At 41.6% G+C, this 17,049-nt stretch overlaps 1 protein-coding gene across 1 annotated transcript in view; it reads right to left on the reverse strand.

Annotated features, from left to right (window-relative positions):
* The window catches only part of LRRC2 (leucine rich repeat containing 2), a 410,134-nt gene that overhangs the window by 30,955 nt on the left and 362,130 nt on the right, over window positions 1-17,049 (reverse strand). Inside the window, exons 6-7 of the mRNA XM_082245752.1 lie at window positions 4,238-4,383; window positions 3,021-3,173 (exon numbers count right to left, since the gene is read on the reverse strand). Coding sequence (XP_082101878.1) covers window positions 3,021-3,173; window positions 4,238-4,383 — 299 coding nt within the window. The remainder of the gene's footprint in view (window positions 1-3,020; window positions 3,174-4,237; window positions 4,384-17,049) is intronic.

Raw genomic sequence — 17,049 nt, forward strand, 5'->3', positions numbered from 1 at the left:
CCCGAGACATACTAGGACTATGTTACTAGATTCATTGTTTATGACCCATAAGGCCTTTGCCCATCAGTGGATTCAATCCACTCCTCCCTCGATACGTATGTGGTTACAGTTGGTTAATCAGGGGTTGCCATATGAAAAGCTTGTATTTGAACATAGGGGTTGCCTAGCTAAATTTGATAAAGTGTGGGGGGCCTGGTGCTCCCCTGACCTTACCATCTCCCCTACTTAGGGCCTCCGGTACGAGTATTGATTTCCTGTATGCTTTTTCCCCGTATGGTCTTTTATACCTTGTCTGGTTTTTCGACCCTATGCCCTACTGTAATGCTACATGCTGCTTGAATTTTTTTCTTATATTCACTGTAATATGATGTACCGTTTGATTCTGTTCTTTATTTTCTTTGTTTGGTGCTCTTGTTGAGTGCCCTGTTTGTATGTTTAAAAAAAAAAAATCAAGCATGACTGCATGACTGTGGGAATTTTAGAGGAGAGAAAATAGGGTAGCCAGACAGAGAAGCTTTATAGGAAGATTGATGCCAGTCCATGATTCCAATAGATCACATCAGTCCTCAAAAAACAGGAGAAAAAAGATGAATACTGTGAGTTTCAGAGAAGTAGAGGGACAGAAAGAGAGAGGTAAGGGAAAATCCTAAAAGGTGCTTTGTGTGATTAGAAGTATTCTGACTCTACCTCCCTTTCATCCTCTGGGCCATGGTAGAGGGTAGCTGGGGAGGCTGAGTCAGATTTTTGAAGCCAGGTTTCTGTAACAGCAAGTAGGCATAAATCGGAAAATTGAAATCTGACCTCCTCCATGGAAAATGTTATAAGAGCTTTGATTAGAAAAGCTAAAATAAAAATGATTGAAACCAAAATTATGCATATGTTCTACTTGGATACAGAATCTTTATACAATATTATAAATATATAAATTCAAATAGGCATTGGAAAACATTTAAAGTCTAATGCCATAAAATTATGAATTTAATTAAATAACAGGAAACCACAAGCAGTCCTCATATTTATGAAATCAATAAATATGACAAGAAACCGATGCATAAGTCAGAATTTTGCATACATGCATATGCAACACATTCACACACAAGCTGTGAGCTGAGCTGCTCTGTTATAATGTGCCTCATTGTCTTTTGTTTCATTATGTTATTTACAACAGTGAATCTAAGAAAAAGATAATCTGTGTTCTGCCTCATCTGTCACTATGTGATTTGTACGGATACAAGTAACTAAAAGATATTAGAATAAAGCTTCCTGATATACATATAGTAATAGGATACAACATTTTCTATTCTCTTGTAGTCATTTTTCATCATTTTTGAGCCCTAATATATTGTAAGCTGACACAGATCAGAGTCAGTAGGAAATATTTCATTAATCAGAAACACACTCTTCTTTTAAAACTAGTGTCAATGAAACATGCATTTGATACCAGACTGATCAAATATCTCAGGGTGGGCAGCTTAAGAAAATAAACAGTTACAGTCCACATTGCAAATGAATCAGGTCCCCATTTCATCCTCTTAGAGTAAAACTAAAGGCAAAATTAATTCTGCTACATGTCTTTTGTAAAAAAAAAAAAAATCCCAAGAAGTGTATATTAATTGGTTTGTGTGAAAGTTATAACATCTACAAACTATGGTATACTGTATATATTTGAAAATGTATCAATCAGATGTACTGACAGCCTATCTCATTTCTGGAGGGCCTTATAAATGTCACCCAAATGGCTATTTTTTGCAAATTAAACAGTCTGATATTTAGTAAGAGGCATGGCAAGTTTTTTGAAGTTGTAATTTTTTATTACAATTTTTGTAAAATTAGGAAATTGAATAATATATATATATATATATATATATATATATATATATATATATATATATTTTTTTTTTTTAATATACTGTCCCCCCTGCAGTACAGTGTCATCATATGACTGGTGTCGGTATGTTAAAAAAAAAAAATAGTTTGTATTTTGTTCTTTAAATATTTTTCCTTTTTTTTTTGTTTGTTACATACTTTTATCAGAGTAGTTAGTTCACTGTGCTACTCTGGTGGGTGGTGAGCAGGGCATTTTTTTTACACTTTTATTGCTGTTACAATGAAGATTACTGTAACAGCAATGTTTTGAACTGACATGAATGGGTTACATTCATAACAGCTGTGAATACTATTGTGTGCTGTGGTTGGCCCAGGTACCATGTGGCAGCTGTTGGCCAATTACAGCATCACAATACTAAGCACAGCTATTATGTATTAAACAAGTTTTTTAACAGTTGTGCTTACATTGTGACCATGTGATCGCCTAGCGATCACATGAAACCCCGGGCACTCAAAGCAGCTGGATACCGGGATCTGCAATAAACTGTGTCCAGCGGACACAGCGGTCGCAGGAATGGTGCACTAAGTGCCATTAAGCTGGTGGCATACATGTACGTGATGGCTGAATGGAAAATGGGGAATCATGATGAACGATACCTGTCGAAAGAAAAAATCCTGGCGGTTATTCGCCAGCAAATGACATCTCCCAGTCCCCACTGCTAAAGAAATACAAAAGGGAAAGCTCTTCCGGTTTACATAATTTCTCAAATATGGCCATATTTGGTCAGTGATGTCCCTGGCCCTTTTCTTACATGAATGGGGATTCCTGGCTAGCAAATTACATGAATGGGGATTCCTGGCCCGCAAATGAATTGAAGCAAATGAAGGCCCCTTTTGCTTGGGGAAAGTATTTAGGAGATTTGGTACCATGGTATTTCTTAAGATAGTGCGAAGGTTAGACAGCAATTTCGGGAAGGAATGTTATTGTATGTTTAACAGTATTTATTGCAGGTATCCTCCTCTTGGAAATCTGTTTTTAGCCCTATTGAATAAGTATTTTGCTCATGGATTCCTGTCTGATACTTGTAACCCTGTTTTCAGAGCAATATTGTAATGTTGTTAATCTGTTTTTTTTTTTTTAATACCAACAAAATTGAGTAAAAACAAATGTTCCATACAATAATGCAACTTACTTCAGAGAAGGTGTTTCAGTAAGGGCAGATGGTATCTCAACCAAGTTTTCCCCACTGACAACCAGCAATTTCAATTTAGTCATATTGGTCAACTCGAATGGCAGGTAGGTAATACTATTTTTCTGTAGTAGTAATGTCTCCAGCTCTTCTAATCTGTGAATAAATATAGTGAATTACTATACTTAAGTTTGCCTACATCCAAATTGCTCAATCCCCTTTAGATCTACCAAACAAAACGATGTAGTGGAAGGACCTGCCCAATTAGATACAAATTGTTTGGATAGAGTAAGGTCGGTCACTGAATTACATGGTTTTGGTAAATCTAAAGATGATTGTACAAAGATTTTCTGGTCAGATTGTAATGTCTATGGTGATTCCAAACCATCCTCTGCCAACCCACACCACAGAAGTGGTGTAGAGGATGAAGGATGGAACCACAGCATGTATTCAGGGTTCAACACACCCAAAAGTGTGTTCGATGTTGAATATTCTTCAGCTGAGTCAGCACTGCTCTGGAAGACAATAAAGTGGCACTGTCCATTTAGAAAAGGTAAGGATTAGGCATTTTATATTTTAGGCAGCTTTTTTTTACCTTAGTTTTGTAGTGACAGTATCACTTTAAACAGAATATATTGTTTTTGGGGCATTACTGGATTGGTTATATAAGGAAGTAACATGGTATTCCATGTCAGTTTTAAACACACATAGAAACTGCAGACCGAATTGGAAAAGTACTGACAATGAATTACAAAATGTGTGTGTGTGTATATATATATATATATATATATATATATATATATATATATATATATATATATATATATATATATATATATATATTCCTTTTCCCCTGGTCAGCACTGTGTATATCAATTGACTAGAGAACTAGGTAAAAATAGAATGAATTTAGCCAGTGCTTTTACAAAATCAATGTAAATGAGCTGCTCCAAAATGAGCAAGGACTTCTCAGCAAATGTCAAGCCCAGTTGTTTTCCAGACAGCTTGTATGCATACATTAAGTAAATAAAAACACAATCCAATATTTACTCAGAAAAATTATTTTTAAACAACTTGAAACTTTCAGTTCACCATCCATGCATTTGTTATGGTATTTCACTATATTGCTTCTTGTTAAAACGCAGTCCACCAAACATATTACAGTTCTGTTGTTGTTACCAATGAACTTAAAACTAAAAAAATAAAACAATAGCATTTACCTATCTATGTCTTGTGGGAGATCCTTTAAGTTATTACTGCTGATGTCCAACCACTGCAAACCTGACATCCGTAAGACACAAATTGGAACAGAAGAGAATTTGTTTGCTGACACATCAACATAAGTGACCTTTTTCAAATTACTCAGCTGGAAACAAAACAAAAAAAAAAGAATTTATGACAATGGAGATTGCAAACATTCCTCAATATCAAGACAGAAATTATATTTAAACCCCCCCCCCCCCAAAAAAAAACCCAAAACAAAAACAAAACAACATTTTTTTAAAGTTTTTTTTGTTTTTTCTTTTCATCTAAAGTTAAAAAAAAAAAACAATGTGCCTCACCATATCCACCCCCATACAGTTAAATTTTAACTCCCTTGTGTCCAGACTACCAAGTAGCACAACTGCAAATTATTCAGCACAAAATAAATAAATAAATTGTGCCTGACAATTAATAAAAAAAAATGTCTGCTATAGAATGAAAATGGTTCCCAGTGGTCACTTATGTAGTGGACATGTATTATATAAATTTGTTAACAAGTCTCTGTGAGTGCAGACTCGATCTGTTTCTTTTTCTTTCTTTTTGTTTGTAGTGAATATTGTTTTGTAGCTTTTATTCTTCATATAAAATGTTTGAAAAATCACCCTAGGCACTGATTTTTCTGTTCAGTATGGGTTTCTCTTTAGATTCTTTGTATGAAGCCTACCCAATGGGGCAAGCAGGGAGGAGATGAGTCACACTCTGACTTATTCAGCTCTATGTGTAAATTTTAGTTTGAGCTAATAAGCTCTGTAAGCAGATATTTTTCATCAGGGAGCTAAAAAAAGAAAGCTTGGAAAAATCAGCATTGAGCTCCATCTGCTGGATGAAAATGAGAAAAAATTAATATGCAATAATTGATATTTACCATACCTAATAAATACATTTGTTTTGTAATTGTAATGTGCTTATCATAATAAATAAATACAACATATGCAACATCATTCCAAATTCTCTTTAACACGTATATGAAATTTATTGTTTATGAAGAAAATTTTAAGAACAGGTTAACGCGCTTCTAAAATATAAGCATTGAATTCACATTTTACAGTTTTATTTATTTATTTATTTTTTTTTTTTCACCAAAATGTAAATGACATGGTTGACCAAATGGTTAAAGAAAGCTCACAGCTGTTGCTGCTGTGAGTTTGGTGCTTTCAGAAAAATGATCAGGGTAGTTCTAAAACCACTTGATAATTTTTATGGAGCTCTGAAAATGTGTTCCCCCAAACTGGTGGTGCCTTGGGCGGCTCCTGGACTCTCTCCCTCTGGGGAGCCCAAGACCATGGGAAGTATACACTGATACTAGGAGGTGATTAGGAAACATCTATTCCCTGGTCCCCACTGTAACTAAAAGCTCAGGAAGCAACATGCATTACCTCACTTCTCAGGGATCACAGCTGTCATTTTTTGGCTAGTTTAGTGTAGAATTCAGCTATTCAAGGATAGTATGTGCTTAATTAATTACCTGCTTTGGAGGACCTCCTGGGTCTCTGCTTTCATAAAATATATAGTTTTTTCTTTTCTTTTTTTTTTTTTCTCGCAAAAAAGATTTTAACCACTTAAGCCCCGGAAGATTTTACCCCCTTCCTGACCAGGCCCTATTTTGCGAATCGGCACTGCTTGACTTTAACAGAAGATTGCGCGGTTGTGCGACGTTGTACCCAAATGAAATTGACATCCTTTTTTTCCCACAAACAGAGCTTTCTTTTGGTGGTATTTGATGACCTGTGCAATTTTTACTTTTTGCACTATAAAAAAAAGAGTGACAATTTTGAAAAAATAACAATATTTTTCACATTTTTTTTATCAGAAATTCCCACCAAAAAAATGTGAAAATCAAAATTTAAAATTTTTTGGCCAATTTGTTTTCTGCTACATATGTTTGGTAAAAAAAAAATCGCAATAAGCGTATTTTGATTGGTTTGCGCAAAAGTTATTGCGTTTACTAAGTAAGGGAAAGATTTCTGTCATTTTTGGTGTTTTTTTTTTTAACGAGTAATGGCGGCGATCTGCAATTTCTTTTGCGGGACTGCGACATTGCGGCGGACAGATCGGACCCTTGACTGACATTTTTGACACTTTTGGGGGTACCAGTGACATTACTACAGTAATCAGTGCTATACATATGCACTGTTACTGTAAAAATTACACTGGCAGGGAAGGGGTTAACTTTATTGGAGATGCAGGGGTTAAATGTGTCCCTAGGGGCGTGTTTCTAACTGTAAAGGGGCGTGGATTTTCGTGTAACCACAGAGATATACGATCCTACATAGCAGGACCGTATGATCTCTGCAGTTACACAAGGGAGAATGACAGGCGGCTTTGTTTACATTAGCCGCCTGCCTTTCTCCCTCTGCATCGGACGATCGCGAGTGACCGGTGGACATCGGGTCCACCGGGCACACGCGCGGACTTGTTAGGGAACGAGCGGGGCGGGAGCGCACCTCCGGCGGCGCGTGCTCGCCCCCTAGAGGCTCACAGGCTAGCGACGTAGTCCTACGTCACTTTGCCTGTACGGGGCTGACTGCCACAGTAAATAGTCGTGCAGCGGTCGGCAAGCGGTTAATATGTGCAAAAAAATTAAAAATTGTCCTGGTTTGCAAGTGGTTAAAGAAGTGTAAACTATACACGAACAATCTGTGCTGCCCTATAAATATTATTAACACCCTAACCCAGCAGTAAATATTAAACTGATAATAAAAATACAGAAATAATTACAACAATGCTAATTATAAATAAATAAATTAAAAATGTAAAAACACTAATGACAAAATAAAAAGACATTGTAAACTAAACTAATCTAAACTAAACTAAACTTAATAAACTAAACCCAAATACTATTTAACCACTTCCATACAGAGCAGTTACACCCCCTTCCTGCCCAGACCAATTTTCAGCTTCTAGCGCTCTCACGCTTTAAATGATAATTACTCAGTCATACAACGCTGTACCCAATCAAATTTGTTATCATTTTTTTCACACAAATAGAGCTTTCTTTTGGTAGTATTTAATCACCACTGTTTTTTTTTTGTGATATAAGTGAAAAAAGCGTGAAAAATTTGGAAAAAAAAAAAACATTTTGTTTTAGTTTCTAAAATTTTGCAAATAAGTAATTTTTTTTCATAAATTTGGGCCAAAATTTATACTACTGCATATCTTTGGTAAAAATAACCCAAATTAGTGGTTATTATTTAGTTTGTGTGAAAGTTATAGAGTCTACAAGCTATGGTGCGAATCATTGAAAATTGATCAAACCTAATCACACCTGATGTACCGATGGCCTATCTAATTTCTTGAGGCCCTGAAATGTCAGGGCAGTACAAATACCCCCCAAATTACCCCTTTTTGGAAAGTAGACATTCCAGGGTATTTAGTAAGAGGCATGCTGAGTTTTTTTAAATTATAATTTTTTCCCACAATTCTTGGGAAAATGAAGAAATATTTTTTTTTTACACAAAATTGTCATTTAATAAGTTATTTCTTACACACAGTATATGCATACTTGCAATTACACCCCAAAATACATTCTGCTACTCCTCCTGAGTATGGCAATACCACATGTGTGAGACTTTTACACAGCCTGGCCACATACAGAGGCCCAACATTCAAGGAGCACCTTCAGGTGTTCTAGGAGCATAAATTACACATATAATTTCCTAACGACCTATCACACTTTTGAAGGCCCTGGAGCACCAGGACAATGGAATTACCCACAAAATGACCCCATTTTGGAAAGCAAACACCCCAACGTATATTCTATGAGGCATAATGAGTCTTTTGAACATGTCATTTTTTTCCACAAGTTTTTGGAAAATGTGGAATGAAAATGAAAACGCATTTTTTTTTTTACACAAAGTTGTCAATTTATAAGATATTTCTAACACATAGCAAAAATATAGTTACATAGTTACATAGTTAGTCAGGTTGAAAAAAGACACAAGTCCATCCGTTTCAACCAAAAAAAAAACAGTATTGAAAACCCAACCATAAAATCCCATATAAACAATCCTATACCCGCTGCTGATCCAGAGGAAGGCGAAAATAAACCCCAGCAAAGCATGATCCAATTTGCTACAGGAGGGGAAAAAATTCCTTCCTGATCCCCCAAGAGGCAATCGGATATTCCCTGGATCAACTTTACCTGACACCCCAAAATACATTCTGCTACTCCTCCTGAGTATGGCGATACCACAAGTGTAAGACTTTGTTGTCACAGCATAGCCACATACAGAGACCCAACATGCAAGGAGCAACGTCAGGTGTTCTAGGAGCATAAATTACACATATAATTTCATTACAACCTATCACACTTTTGAAGGCCCTGTAACACCAAGACAATGGAAACCCCCACAAAATGACCCCATTTTGGAAAGCAAACACCCCAACACATAATCTAGGAGGCATGGGCTGCAGATAGGTACTCAGGTACTCTGATGGGCTGCAGACAGGTACTCAGGTACACTGATTGGCTTCAGAAACTTGGGTATCCTGATGGGCTAGAGACAGGTACTCGGGTAATCTGATGGGCTGAAGATAGGCACTTGGGCACTCTTGGCTGGAGACAGGTACTCAGGTACTCTGGGCTGGAGACAGGTACTCGGGTACTCTGAAGGGCTACAGAGGGGTACTTGGGTACTATGATGGACTGCAGGGAGGTATTCGGGTACTCTAATGGGCTGGAAACAGGTACTTGGATACTTTGATGGGCAGAAGACCGGACTGCAGATAGGTACTCAGATACCCTGATGGGCTGGAGACAGGTACTCAGGTATTCTGATGGGCTGCAGATAGGTACTCTGGTACTCTGGTGACAGGTACTCGGGTACTCTGATGGGCTGGTGACAGGTACTCGGGTACTCTGATAATAGGTACTTGGGTACTCTGATGGGCTGGTGACAGGTACTTGGGTACACTGATGACATGTTCTCGGGTACTCTGATGGGCTGCAGAGAGGTACTCGGATACTCTGGGCTGGAGACAGGTACTTGGGTACTCTGATGGGATACAGAGAGGTACTCGGGTACTCTGATGGGCTGGTGACAGGTGCTCGGTACTCTGATGACAGGTACTCGGGTACTCCAATGACAGGTACTCGGGTACTCTGATGGCAGGTACTCGGGTACTCTGATGGCAGGTACACGGGTACTCCAATGACAGGTACTCAGGTACTCCGATGACAGGTAGTCGGGTACTCTAATGACAGGTACTCAAAGTACCCGAGTACCTGTCATCAGAGTACCCCAGTGTCTGTCATCAGGGTACCCGAGTGTCTGTCATCAGGGTACCCGAGTACCTGTCATCAGGGTACCCGAGTTCCTGTCATCAGAGTACCCAAGTACCTGTCATCAGAGTACCCAAATACCTGTCATCAGAGTACCCGAATACCTGTCACCAGCCCATCAGAGTACCCGAGTACCTGTCATCAGAGTACCTGACGGGCTGGTGACAGGTACTCGGGTACTTTGATGGGCTGGTGACAGGTACTTTGATGGGCTAGTGACAGGTACTTTGATTGGCTAGTGACAGGTCCTCTTGATTGGGGAGGAAATCAGTGTGTTTTGGGGTGCACTGTGATCGGTAATTAGCTGTTACCGCAAACTCCTCCTCACACAGGATCAGTGTGTGAGAAGGAGAACACGGTAACAGCTAGTTACCGTTGTCTCGGTTGACATTCTGTGACTGGCTGGGATTGACAGCCGGTCATGTGGTAAAAAGCCAATTTCATTGGCTCTTTACCTAGATCGGGGATGGGCTCTGTCCGAGGGACGAGCGTTGTGCCCGATCGCCGCGCTGCGCGCCCCTGGGGGCGTGCATTGTGTAGAGAACGAGCGGCTTGTGCTGGAGCCGCTCATGTGATCGGCTGTGATTGGAAACAGCCGATCATGTGGTAAACAGCCAATTTCATGAGAGACGAGCCGAATCCCTGATCGCTGCGATCTGCGCCCCCGGGGGCGCGCAGTAGCGGCGAGAGCGGGCGGACATCATATGACGGCCGCCCTGATCGACAAAAGGTTCCTGCCGGCGTCATTTTTACTATGACCCAGTATGGAAGTGGTTAAAGTTTTCTAATAATAAATAAAGTGCATCATCTTAGCTAGGGTTGAGCGGACACCTAGATGTCCGTGTTCGACGGTTTCGGCCGAACTTTAAAAAAAAGTCCGGGTCCGTGTCCCGGACTTTTACCGAACTTTTCCCGGACACCGAACCCCATTGAAGTCAATGGGGACCCGAACTTTAAGGCACTAAAATGGCTCTAAAACACCAAAGGAAAGGGCTAGAGTGCTGCAAATGGCAGCAAAACGTAATTAAGAGCATGGCAAGTGCTCTGCAAACAAATGTGGATAGGGAAATAACTTAAAACAACAAAAAAAAACAGAAAAATAAAACAATGTTCTTCTTCATCTCTGAAGGACGAGGCCCATATGGAGTAGGAGGGAGGTTGAGGTGGTGGTGGATGTGGCGGTGACATAGGCGTGCGCACAGGGTGTGCTGGGTGTGCCTGGGCACACCCTAATCACCTAGGGCACATAGCATTGCCAGTGAGGAGATGGGAAAGATCTCCCTGGGACCTGCTCTGCTCTATTTCTCCTTGCCTACAGGTACATGGCCCCGATACATTACTCTCCCTGCTGGCAAACACATGCATGTGTATTTCAACTTTGGGGTGCACACCTTAATGCAATAGGCTGCGCACACCTATGGGCGGTGTAGGTGGAAGCGGCGGTGGAGGAGGACCAGGGCCGGATTAACAGCATCATGGGCTTGGTGCTGAGGATTTTGAAGGGCCTTAAGGGCCGTGCCTTGCCATGCACCCAGAGGAGGAAGGGTGCAGCCATGCATGCCTAATTCAACATGGGATGCTGTCTCTGAAGCCCATAAACACATCCATGCATCGCCAACTGTCCCTCCTTGTCCGGCCTTCACGCTGTGTGGGGAGGTTCTGAGGGTGCTGCCTGGGGAAGCGAGCATAGAAGCCAGACTTCTGTGTTTACAAGTGACAGAAGAGCGGTAACAGTGAATATGGCCAACCCGGGGCCTATATAAAAGGTAGGGGCCTGGAGCTGCAGCTCCAATAGCCCCTACATTAATCTGGCCCTGAGGAGGAGGACGAGGTAGCCAACACTGCTTCTTTTCAAAAATTTTAAATGAGGGTACACCCCAAAAGAGTGAGAAAGAGCAAAAATGGAACAATGGGTGGGTAAGGTCGGTATCCATTGCTATTCTGCATAAGGTACGGAAAAGTCCCGTGGGATCCATGCCTGGTTCATTTTAATGAACGTGAGCTTGTCCACATTGTCTCTGGACAGGCGGCTGCGCTTGTCTGTTATAACGCCCCCAGCCGTGCTAAATACCCGTTCAGATAATACACTGGCTGCAGGGCACGCCAGCACCTCCAAGGCGTAAAGGGCAAGCTCAGGCCATGTGCCCAATTTGGAGACCCAGAAGTTGAAGGGGGCAGACCCGTCATTCACTACATGTAGGCGTGTGCACACATACTGCTCCACCATGTTGGTAAAATGCTGCCTCCTGCTAAGACGTTCCATCTGAGCTGCTGGTGCTGCTGTTTGTTGTGGCGTGCTGACAAAGCTTTTCCACATTTCGGCCATGCTAACCCTGCCTTCTGAGGTGCTGGCGGTGCCCTGGTTGCGTTGGCGACCTCCTCCTCCTCCTCCTCTGCCTTGTGCTTCCACTGTGGCCCCGCTGTCAGATGGGAATGCCAGCAGCATGGCGTCTACCAGCGTGCGCTTGTACTCGCGCATCTTGCGATCGCGCTCCAGTGAGTGAATTAAGGACGGTACGTTGTCCTTGTAACGGGGATCCAGCAGCGTGGCCACCCAGTAATCAGCACAAGTTAGAATGTGGGCAACTCGGCGGTCGTTGTGGAGACACTGCAGCATGTAATCGCTCATGTGTGCCAGGCTGCCCAGAGGCAACGAAAGGCTGTCCTCTGTGGGAGGTGTATCGTCCGTGTCCTCTGTATCCCCCCAGCCACGCACCAGTGATGGCCATGAGCTGGCCTGGGTGCCACCCTGCTGTGAACATGGTTCCATCTCCTCCTCCAGCTCCTCCTCCTCCTCATCCTCCTCATCCTCCAGAACTGTGCCCCTGCTGGACAATTGCGTCCCTGGCGTTTGCGTGTGCAGGAACCCACCCTCGGAGCCCCTTGCGAATGACTGCCCTGAAAGCCTTGGAAATGTTACCTCTTCATCCTCCTCCTCCTCCTCATCCTGTGCCACATCCTCTTCCATCATCGCCCGAATTGTTTTTTCAAGGAGGCATAGAAGTGGGATAGTTAAGCTGAGAACGGCGTCATTGCCACTGGCCATGTTGGTGGAGTACTCAAAACAGCGCAACAAGGCACACAGGTCTCGCATGGAGGCCCAGTTAAATTAAATAGCGGAATAGAAAATATGATCCAAAAAAAGTGTATGTATATCACACGTACACAACCACACTGGGCCCCAATTACTATTGTTTGTACCCCTAAAAGGCTAGATGAGGAGTAGGGGGAGTATGGAACAGGCAGCACCCTCAAACCTTCAGAAGTATGAGATGAACCCCAACAACTTGGAAAGGTGGATCTCTCTCACACGTACCAACACAGACTATCCCCCAATTTAACTGATCCCCAAAGGTTTTTGATTAAATAGCGGAATAGAAAATATGATCCAAAAAAAGTGTATGTATATCACACGTACACAACCACACTAGGCCCCAATTACTATTGTTTGTACCCCTAAAAGGCTAGATGAGGAGTAGGGGGGGTATGGAACAGGCAGCACCCTCAAACCTTCAGAAGTATGAGATGAACCCCAACAACTTGGAAAGGTGGATCTCTCTCACACGTACCAACACAGACTATCCCCCAATTTAACTGATCCCCAAAGGTTTTTGATTAAATAGCGGAATAGAAAATATGATCCAAAAAAAGTGTATGTATATCACACGTACACAACCACACTAGGCCCCAATTACTATTGTTTGTACCCCTAAAAGGCTAGGAGTAGGGGGAGTATGGAACAGGCAGCACCCTCAAACCTTCAGAAGTATGAGATGAACCCCAACAACTTGGAAAGGTGGATCTCTCTCACACGTACCAACACAGACTATCCCCCAATTTAACTGATCCCCAAAGGTTTTTGATTAAATAGCGGAATAGAAAATATGATCCAAAAAAAGTGTATGTATATCACACGTACACAACCACACTAGGCCCCAATTACTATTGTTTGTACCCCTAAAAGGCTAGATGAGGAGTAGGGGGGGTATGGAACAGGCAGCACCCTCAAATCTTCAGAAGTATGAGATGAACCCCAAAAACTTGGAAAGGTGGATCTCTCTCACACGTACCAACACAGACTATCCCCCAATTTAACTGATCCCCAAAGGTTTTTGATTAAATAGCGGAATAGAAAATATGATCCAAAAAAAGTGTATGTATATCACACGTACACAACCACACTAGGCCCCAATTACTATTGTTTGTACCCCTAAAAGGCTAGATGAGGAGTAGGGGGGGTATGGAACAGGCAGCACCCTCAAATCTTCAGAAGTATGAGATGAACCCCAAAAACTTGGAAAGGTGGATCTCTCTCACACGTACCAACACAGACTATCCCCCAATTTAACTGATCCCCAAAGGTTTTTGATTAAATAGCGGAATAGAAAATATGATCCAAAAAAAGGGTATGTATATCACACGTACACAACCACACTAGGCCCCAATTACTATTGTTTATACCCCTAAAAGGCTAGGAGTAGGGGGAGTATGGAACAGGCAGCACCCTCAAACCTTCAGAAGTATGAGATGAACCCCAACAACTTGGAAAGGTGGATCTCTCTCACACGTACCAACACAGACTATCCCCCAATTTAACTGATCCCCAAAGGTTTTTGATTAAATAGCGGAATAGAAAATATGATCCAAAAAAAGTGTATGTATATCACACGTACACAACCACACTAGGCCCCAATTACTATTGTTTGTACCCCTAAAAGGCTAGATGAGGAGTAGGGGGGGGTATGGAACAGGCAGCACCCTCAAATCTTCAGAAGTATGAGATGAACCCCAAAAACTTGGAAAGGTGGATCTCTCTCACACGTACCAACACAGACTATCCCCCAATTTAACTGATCCCCAAAGGTTTTTGATTAAATAGCGGAATAGAAAATATGATCCAAAAAAAGGGTATGTATATCACACGTACACAACCACACTAGGCCCCAATTACTATTGTTTGTACCCCTAAAAGGCTAGGAGTAGGGGGAGTATGGAACAGGCAGCACCCTCAAACCTTCAGAAGTATGAGATGAACCCCAACAACTTGGAAAGGTGGATCTCTCTCACACGTACCAACACAGACTATCCCCCAATTTAACTGATCCCCAAAGGTTTTTGATTAAATAGCGGAATAGAAAATATGATCCAAAAAAAGTGTATGTATATCACACGTACACAACCACACTAGGCCCCAATTACTATTGTTTGTACCCCTAAAAGGCTAGATGAGGAGTAGGGGGGGTATGGAACAGGCAGCACCCTCAAATCTTCAGAAGTATGAGATGAACCCCAAAAACTTGGAAAGGTGGATCTCTCTCACACGTACCAACACAGACTATCCCCCAATTTAACTGATCCCCAAAGGTTTTTGATTAAATAGCGGAATAGAAAATATGATCCAAAAAAAGTGTATGTATATCACACGTACACAACCACACTAGGCCCCAATTACTATTGTTTGTACCCCTAAAAGGCTAGATGAGGAGTAGGGGGGGGTATGGAACAGGCAGCACCCTCAAACCTTCAGAAGTATGAGATGAACCCCAACAACTTGGAAAGGTGGATCTCTCTCACACGTACCAACACAGACTATCCCCCAATTTAACTGATCCCCAAAGGTTTTTGATTAAATAGCGGAATAGAAAATATGATCCAAAAAAAGTGTATGTATATCACACGTACACAACCACACTGGGCCCCAATTACTATTGTTTGTACCCCTAAAAGGCTAGATGAGGAGTAGGGGGAGTATGGAACAGGCAGCACCCTCAAACCTTCAGAAGTATGAGATGAACCCCAACAACTTGGAAAGGTGGATCTCTCTCACACGTACCAACACAGACTATCCCCCAATTTAACTGATCCCCAAAGGTTTTTGATTAAATAGCGGAATAGAAAATATGATCCAAAAAAAGTGTATGTATATCACACGTACACAACCACACTAGGCCCCAATTACTATTGTTTGTACCCCTAAAAGGCTAGGAGTAGGGGGAGTATGGAACAGGCAGCACCCTCAAACCTTCAGAAGTATGAGATGAACCCCAACAACTTGGAAAGGTGGATCTCTCTCACACGTACCAACACAGACTATCCCCCAATTTAACTGATCCCCAAAGGTTTTTGATTAAATAGCGGAATAGAAAATATGATCCAAAAAAAGTGTATGTATATCACACGTACACAACCACACTAGGCCCCAATTACTATTGTTTGTACCCCTAAAAGGCTAGGAGTAGGGGGAGTATGGAACAGGCAGCACCCTCAAACCTTCAGAAGTATGAGATGAACCCCAACAACTTGGAAAGGTGGATCTCTCTCACACGTACCAACACAGACTATCCCCCAATTTAACTGATCCCCAAAGGTTTTTGATTAAATAGCGGAATAGAAAATATGATCCAAAAAAAGTGTATGTATATCACACGTACACAACCACACTAGGCCCCAATTACTATTGTTTGTACCCCTAAAAGGCTAGATGAGGAGTAGGGGGGGTATGGAACAGGCAGCACCCTCAAATCTTCAGAAGTATGAGATGAACCCCAAAAACTTGGAAAGGTGGATCTCTCTCACACGTACCAACACAGACTATCCCCCAATTTAACTGATCCCCAAAGGTTTTTGATTAAATAGCGGAATAGAAAATATGATCCAAAAAAAGTGTATGTATATCACACGTACACAACCACACTAGGCCCCAATTACTATTGTTTGTACCCCTAAAAGGCTAGATGAGGAGTAGGGGGGGTATGGAACAGGCAGCACCCTCAAATCTTCAGAAGTATGAGATGAACCCCAAAAACTTGGAAAGGTGGATCTCTCTCACACGTACCAACACAGACTATCCCCCAATTTAACTGATCCCCAAAGGTTTTTGATTAAATAGCGGAATAGAAAATATGATCCAAAAAAAGGGTATGTATATCACACGTACACAACCACACTAGGCCCCAATTACTATTGTTTGTACCCCTAAAAGGCTAGGAGTAGGGGGAGTATGGAACAGGCAGCACCCTCAAACCTTCAGAAGTATGAGATGAACCCCAACAACTTGGAAAGGTGGATCTCTCTCACACGTACCAACACAGACTATCCCCCAATTTAACTGATCCCCAAAGGTTTTTGATTAAATAGCGGAATAGAAAATATGATCCAAAAAAAGTGTATGTATATCACACGTACACAACCACACTAGGCCCCAATTACTATTGTTTGTACCCCTAAAAGGCTAGATGAGGAGTAGGGGGGGTATGGAACAGGCAGCACCCTCAAATCTTCAGAAGTATGAGATGAACCCCAAAAACTTGGAAAGGTGGATCTCTCTCACACGTACCAACACAGACTATCCCCCAATTTAACTGATCCCCAAAGGTTTTTGATTAAATAGCGGAATAGAAAATATGATCCAAAAAAAGTGTATGTATATCACACGTACACAACCACACTAGGCCCCAATTACTATTGTTTGTACCCCTAAAAGGCTAG

The sequence above is a fragment of the Pelophylax lessonae genome (assembly GCF_965119305.1).
Source record: "Pelophylax lessonae genome assembly, chromosome: 1".
Lineage (NCBI taxonomy): Eukaryota > Metazoa > Chordata > Amphibia > Anura > Ranidae > Pelophylax > Pelophylax lessonae.